The sequence below is a fragment of the Merops nubicus genome, unplaced genomic scaffold, assembly GCF_000691845.1.
Source record: "Merops nubicus isolate BGI_N331 unplaced genomic scaffold, ASM69184v1 scaffold905, whole genome shotgun sequence".
Taxonomy (NCBI): domain Eukaryota; kingdom Metazoa; phylum Chordata; class Aves; order Coraciiformes; family Meropidae; genus Merops; species Merops nubicus.
Window position 1 is genome coordinate 601 of NW_008607379.1, and position 6,936 is coordinate 7,536.

At 52.8% G+C, this 6,936-nt stretch overlaps 1 protein-coding gene across 1 annotated transcript; it reads right to left on the bottom strand.

The window, feature by feature from the left end:
• Positions 1–1,895: 1,895 nt before the first annotated feature.
• IL4I1 (interleukin 4 induced 1) lies at positions 1,896–6,557 on the bottom strand. Its single transcript, XM_008939903.1, has 6 exons — positions 6,285–6,557; positions 5,496–5,608; positions 4,305–4,506; positions 3,612–3,680; positions 2,949–3,082; positions 1,896–2,733 (listed from the first exon to the last, which is right to left on the bottom strand). The coding sequence occupies exons 1-6, from the start codon at positions 6,555–6,557 to the stop codon at positions 1,896–1,898; spliced, it is 1,629 nt and encodes a 542-aa protein (XP_008938151.1).
• Between the last annotated feature and the right edge of the window lie 379 nt (positions 6,558–6,936).

Consider the following 6,936-nt stretch of genomic DNA (forward strand, 5'->3'; position numbering starts at 1 on the left):
CTTTTTGAACCTGCCTGGGAGGAGCCTCTGAGCTTGGCTCAGGTACCACGGGCTGGAGCTGGGGCTGGGGCTGGTGGGGGTGTCTCCATCCTTCAGCAGCCACCAGCTCTGCCTGGACCCTGACGTCCTGTTGCTCTAGTGAAGAACCTGTCGGTCTGAGGATGAAAACGTGAGTTTAAAGACTAAAATAATCTATTTGGGGGAAGGGAGATGGTCTTCTGTGAAATCTGGGAGTGATGTGGGGTGATAAAACCTGAAAACCAAAATTCTTGCTGTGATGTGATAAAGCGAGTGGGTAAAATCCATCTATTTTGATTAATACCTCAAGTTTTGTGCTATTCCCAACTCAACCAGTGCCACACGTTGAGAGGGGCTTTGTTCTAAGCTTGAGAAGGTTCCTGGGGTCTCTTTGATCGACCTTCTCCCATGAGGTGCCTCCTCACTCCCCCCAATTTGAGATTCCACACGGGAGGTTTGTGTCCCAGCCCACCCTGCTGCTCATTGCCCTAAATTTGTTGCAATTCTCAGATGAAGGAAACCTGATGATGAACCACAAAATTTGGTGTTTCAAAGCACTGCTGATGGGGGTGGGGCCTCCTTGAAAGCGTCTTGAGCTCGTGGCAAGGAGCCACCTGGTCAGGCTGTTAAGGTGCTGATGTGCCTCACTCTGTACTTGCTTAATTACAGCCCCTATTTAATTGCTTTAGGCTGCTGCAGGTCATTGTCTCTGCAATGCCTGGTGGAAATCTGGATGGAATTAGGCCCAGGCCTTCCATGGGCATCTCCACCCCTTCTCTCCCTGCTTCAACTAGTGAGAACTGAGTTTTTCTTTCTTGGGCTGGAGACTCTTGGCTGAGCCTTTGTTTCTTGGGTCTGGAGGAGACCGTGAGCTGTTCCCCTCCAGCTACGTGGAGTCAGAGGTTGAGAAGCAGCTTTATGGTTTATGGGGAGAGAGATGAACAATATGCAAAGCAGTGAGGTGACTGGGGTGAAGGTTCTGGCACCGTGTGCTCAGCAGCCAGGTTTGCTTTTCCTTATTCATCAAGATCCTTCCAGTAACCTCAAAAGGTGCCTGGAGCTGCAGGTGGAGTCTCCAAGATGAGGCAATTTCATAGAAGGCTCAAACGGTTTGGGTTGGAAGGGAACTTTCAAGGTCATCTAGTCTGAACCCCCTGCACGGAGCAGAGACATCTCCAACTAGAGCAGGGTGCTCAGAGCCCCGGCCAACCTCACCTGGGATGGTGCCAGGGATGGGGGAACCTTGGAACAGGGGCTCACCACCCTCAGCATCCAAATTTTCTCCCTTCTCTCTGGTCTAAATCTCCCTCTTTGAGTTTCAAACCATCCCCCCTTGTCCTGTCCCAACAGCCCCTGCTCAAAAGTCCCTCCCCAGCTTCCTTCTAGGCCCTCTTGAAGTATTGGAAGTAAGTGAGGTGAGGTGACAGATCACAAAAGGGTTTGGGTTGGAAGGGACCTTTAAAGCTCATCTTTATCTGCACCTAGAGCAGGTTTGCTACGTGATGATGATTCTCTCCACGGAGAGATGGAGGCACCTGGGACACAAGGAACTGAGAAATAGCCACTTTTATTCCATCTTAGTCATCTCATGAAGTATTTTGTACATAAATAAATTGAAAATTACTAAACCAGGGTAAGATTAGAGTTGTGAAACCTACTTGGACTTTACTATTTTAGTATTCCCCTTGTCTTCATGAAGTGTTTCACTCAGTGCTTATGACACTCAGTCCTCCTCAAGGCTTTTCTTCAGCCCTTTAGCTGCTGACGTCCCTCTGCTGGCTTCACTTAGGGAAAAAACCCCAAACCATTTACCCCAGCACCCCAAATGCCCCCAAAGTGAACAGCAGCCCCCGGCGAGCTCAGCCCGCGAGCCTCGCTCAGAGCTCTTCCTTCTTCAAGGCACTCCCCAGCTCCTCCAGCTCCTCCTCCAGCCCCTCCAGAACCTCGCCGCTCTCGTGGTGGATGTTGCTGGCGGCCCTGACGGCCGATTTCATGGCGGTGTCGATCCAGGCGTGGGGCTGAGCCGTGTGTTCTCCTGCAAAGTGGACCCTGCCCTCCTGCTCGAAGAGAGCCCGCGAGTAGTCGGTGAACTGGTAGGGGGTGAAGGCGGCGAAGGCCCCCATGGAGTGTTGGTCCACCTGCCACTTCTGGATGACGTACTGCTTGCAGACCTGCTGCAGGTGTTGCTTCTTCACTCGGTGGATGTCCGACAGGTCTTGGAAGATGATGTCCAGGCACTGCTCGTCCGTGAGGGGCAGGAAAAACTCGGCGTCGTCGTTCCAGGTGTAGGAAGCCAAGAGGACCCCCAGCCCGCTGGAGAAGTTGTGGCTGGGGTAGTAGATGAAGCGGGAAGGGCGGTCGGTGATGGATTGTCCTCCTCGGATGCCGTCCTTCTCCCAGAACTTCTCCGTGCAAGCCAGGGCTATTTTGGAGGAGCTCGCGTAGTGGACGGAGCGCAAGGCGTGGGTCTTGGGAGGAGAGAGGGGTGGCAGGAACTGGATGTGCCTGGTGGCCTTGGCGGTGGACGTGACAAGGACGTAATCCGCCGTGACCGTGGCTGTGTCCTCCCCGTTGTCCGAGGTACGATAAGTCACGTGGACTTTGTGTCCCTCCCTCTTGATCTTCTCCACCACGGAGTGGAAGCGGATGACGTCGGGCAGCGCTTTGTGGAAGGCTTTGGGCAGTTGGTCGAAGCCTCCGGTGATTTCGTCGAAACTGGAAAGGAAGAAGCAGCAGGAGGTGAGGGAAGGACGTTGGGGTCCAGGGACTGCAAGACCTGAGCTCTCCCCGGGATGCCAACGCAGCTTGGTGGCCCTTTGTCTGAAGAGTGGTTTCCATCTGGACATCTAAAGGCCACTGAAATTGGCTCTTTGGGGGCCTTGCTGTGGATGGGCACGAAATGGTGTTGGCCATAAGAGCCGTGGTCTTACCTTTCATTAGAGAAGATATCAAAATCCCACAGGGAGGAAAGGAAGGAGAGATAAAACCCAGAGTCATCGTTCAACAAGTCACCGATCATGTCAACTGCTCCTCGGCTTAGGTTTCCCACTTTAATCAAATACTCCTGGAAAAGCCAAGAAGAAGACAAAGGTTGATGTCAGTGCCTGTAACCCTTTGATGTCCAAGCCACAGGTCACTGCCTGCTGCCTTTTCTCAGAATTGCCAAACACTTCCATGATTCCTGCAGGACATCAACGTCCCCTTCTCGTTCAGCACGGCAGAAGTTCTGGAGATGAACGGAGGAGGGATTTGTGATGTGTCCACTCTGAGACAGCTGGACCACACAAAGATGCCACAGTTTGCTCAGCAAACCCTCCCCCAGTGCTCAATGCTTCATCATCTCCCAGTAAGAGACCCGTGGTGGAGGACCATGGCTAAGCTGGATGACTCTCCAGAGCATTTCCAGGCGCTGCTGCTTCTCTCCTCTTCCCAGATGATGAGACTGTTCTAACAATCCCATCAGAGCCATGGTTGCTCCTTTCACAGCATCCCAAGTATCAGCAGAAGGGACCAGAGGGACTCGCTCAGGTCCTCTCTCAAAGCAGGGATGGTGGGTTCATGATCAGCGTGGGGGGGTTAAATTCACCCTTTACCTTGGTGGAGAAGGAGTCGTATTTGTCTAGATACTTCTTGCAGTCTGTAGCCTGGAAGGTCTCGAAAGCCTGGAGAGAAAAAGTTGAGATATTCATAAGGAAAAGTGCATTTCAAAGGTGCTGGCCTAAATTCTGCTAGAATCCTCAATTAGAATTATCATTTATAATTGATCATCATCACTAATTGCCATTAGAGTCATCGTTTTCATTGGAAGAGACCTTTGAGATCCTGGAGTCCAACCATCCCCCAGCCCGGGCAGGTCCCCACTGCCCCGTGTCCCTCACAGCCCATCTGCAGGGCTGGGGAACCCCTCCACGGGTGGGGACTCCACCACTGCCCTGGGCAGCCTGGCACAGCCCTGGGCAACCCTCCAGGGCAAGAAATTGTTCCTCAGGGGCAACTGAAACCTCCCCTGGGGCAACTTCAGCCCAGTCCATCTCGTTCTGCCCCCTGGGGACAAGAGATCTCCCCCCGCTGGCTCCAGGCTCCTGTCAGGAGGTGTCAGAGCCAGAAGGTCTCCCCTGAGCCTCCTTTGCTCCAGGCTCAGCACCCCCAGGGCCCTCAGCTACTCCTTCAGTCCCTTCCCCAGCTTCGTTGCCCTTCTCTGCCCACACTCCAGCCCCTCATGTCAGCTTCATGTCTCTCGGAGCACCATTTCTGGAAGGTTCCATCCCTTCCCCACGGGCAGGTACCTTGTTTAGTGCTTCTTTATAAAGCTGAGAGGCACTTTTGCCTCTCTCTGATGGTTTCACCGGGTACTTCAGGACATCTGGGTTTCTATTCACGTCCTCCGTTCTTATCCGGGTGCCGTTCAGGAAGTACCAGGTTTTGTCGTGCGTCTGGATGAACGGGTTTAATTTCAGCTTAAACTGCCTGATGAACTCACGGACCAGCCTAGGAGAGAGGGAGAGCCCATGGGGACAAGTTCTTGCAGGAAACCTCACCCCGAAACCCCGCCACCAAACCTCTAGAAGCAGAAAAAAAGACACTCTCCCATCAGTGGTGGCGTAGCCACGTCTCACTGGGACTTGTGAGGGGAGGTTGTGGCTATTTGGGGTGCTGCTGTGAGTAGTTTTTGCAGCTTGAAGTTGTCCTACCTGCTCCCAGCAGACGTGCAGCAAGCACGGGGCTTTGGAGAAAGGTGCCCTCTGGGTGATGTTCTTTCATCTGCTGGTTGCACAAGGATGTAGTTGGGAGCAAGAGCGAGGCTCTGCTGAAGCAGGAGTCAGGGATTCCCCGTGGCTCTGACTCTCCTTGGCAGGTGGTGTGGTTTGGGGACCGACCCACAGCCCCTTCACACAATATTTTGGCTGATGGCTGAGCCCAGTTTGACTCTACCCTCTTGGAGAGCCCAGGCTGGGTGCCCTCTCCATCAGACCCACTGGAAACTCATCCATCTTAGAGTCACAGAACCCTTTAGGTTGGAAGAGACCTCCAAGATCATCTCGTCCAACCATCAAATCAACACTACTGAGCTCTCTGCTAAAACAGATCAGAATCTGTCAGGGCTGGAAGGGACCACAAGGATCCCCCAGTTCCAACCCCTCTGCCATGAGCAGGGACACCTCCCACCAGATCAGGCTGCCCAGAGGCATCTGCTGATGTTGTGACTTCCAAACTGGAATTTTGACTATGCAGGGATGTGATACTGAGGTGAGAGGTCTTCTGTTATTCTCCCAGCTCAAATGCAGGTGGTCAGTTGGGAGTTTTTTTGTCCCTCTCAGGCAGATGTTGAGCTCTGGAGGGAGAGATGGGGACAGGCCACTCCTCCCTCCTGCTGTGCTACACCCACCTCCTGGGTCCCACCCCAAAACGCAGCTTTGCTCCTCAGAACAGGCTGGTTCCTTATCAGATCAAGGCTGTGAAGTGGGAAATTCTCTTACTTGTGCTTCTTTGGCAGGCGCATGGCTCCCAGCTCCACGTACCACTCCCCTCCCTCCGACCGGTAGGTCCTCACTCGCCCACCGACCCTGTTGCTTGCTTCCAGAATGATCACCTATAAAAAAGCAAAGATGGGATGGAGTCTGCAGGAGGAGCAAGTTCACAGTCAGTATTTACAGCCCATAGGGTGGGACGGGTCCCCTCCAGATGGCAAATGAACCATCTCTAGATCCAAACTCTCCCTCTGTACTGGCCAAGATCCCTCTGCCTGCGGAGCAGGTTCTCAGTTCCTAACTTGTGCCACGTTAGGACATCAACCCTCTGATGAGAGGGTCCTAGTGTTGGCTCAGAATGCTCCTTGTGCTGGAAGGAGAAACCTGAGTTTTGAAAACAGCCAGAAGAAGGCACCAACCTGTCCCTCCATGACTTTGAAACTTATGGGTTTGAATTTTGTCACCCTGGGATGGTCAACCCGGTTTTGAAGCCCTTAGAGCACCTGCCACCTTAAGGAGGGATTTGAAGGGCTCACAAGTTCTGTCCTGGTGGATCTACAGCCACAAACGTCACCGTTGGGCTGCAGCTTAGAGCAAGCTGGAGAACTGGAGAAGCTGAGGGTGTAGTTTTGAGAATCATGCCTAAATCAGATGACTGGAGCCCAAATGTTCTTCCTTCCTTCTCCCACCACTCTGCTCCACTCCCTCCTGCTTCCTTCTCCCCCTCCATGCTGGAAAACCTTTCAGTGTAGGAAAAGAAGACCAAACAAGGCTCGTGGCTCTCGTGAGGCTACTCACCTTGTGGCCAGCATCTCGGAGCAACTTCGCTGCAGTAAGACCACTTATTCCTGCACCCACAATGACCACCTTGGAGGGATGAGTTGCAGGTTCCAGCCCATGCTGGACGATCTTCAGCAGCTCGTCGTAGTCTTTGTCGTGCAGGCAATACTCAGGGAAGCACGAGAACTTCTTTGCACCTACGAGCCCCACCAGGAGGAGTATTTTGAAGAGGACTAGGGAGAGGAGAGAAGAGAAGGCGATAATGCAATGAAAGCACTTGGTGATCAACATGCAAGTTCATTCCTGACTGCCTGGGAGGGAGGTGACAGCACAAACTGGCTCTGAGCACGTTGGTGTCCAAGCCCTAGAGAGGAACATCCATCAAATCTGTTTCCAAATCGACTGGGGTGGTTACAAAAGCCCCGACAGCAGCAGGTCTCTCCTGAGCCGAGCGCTGCCAGTGCATGGGCTTTATTTTCTTTCTAAGGAGAAATCGAGTCCTTTTTCTTTCATCATGAAGATTTCTACTCGTGCAGCTGCTGTGGCAACTTCCCCAGGATGAGTTTGACCCCTCTGAAGAAGTTCAGAAGGCTCCATAACGCAGAACAGGAGTTAATGTCCTTCACATCCAAGGAATTAAAGTGATTTTGTTGTTGCCCCAACACCCTTT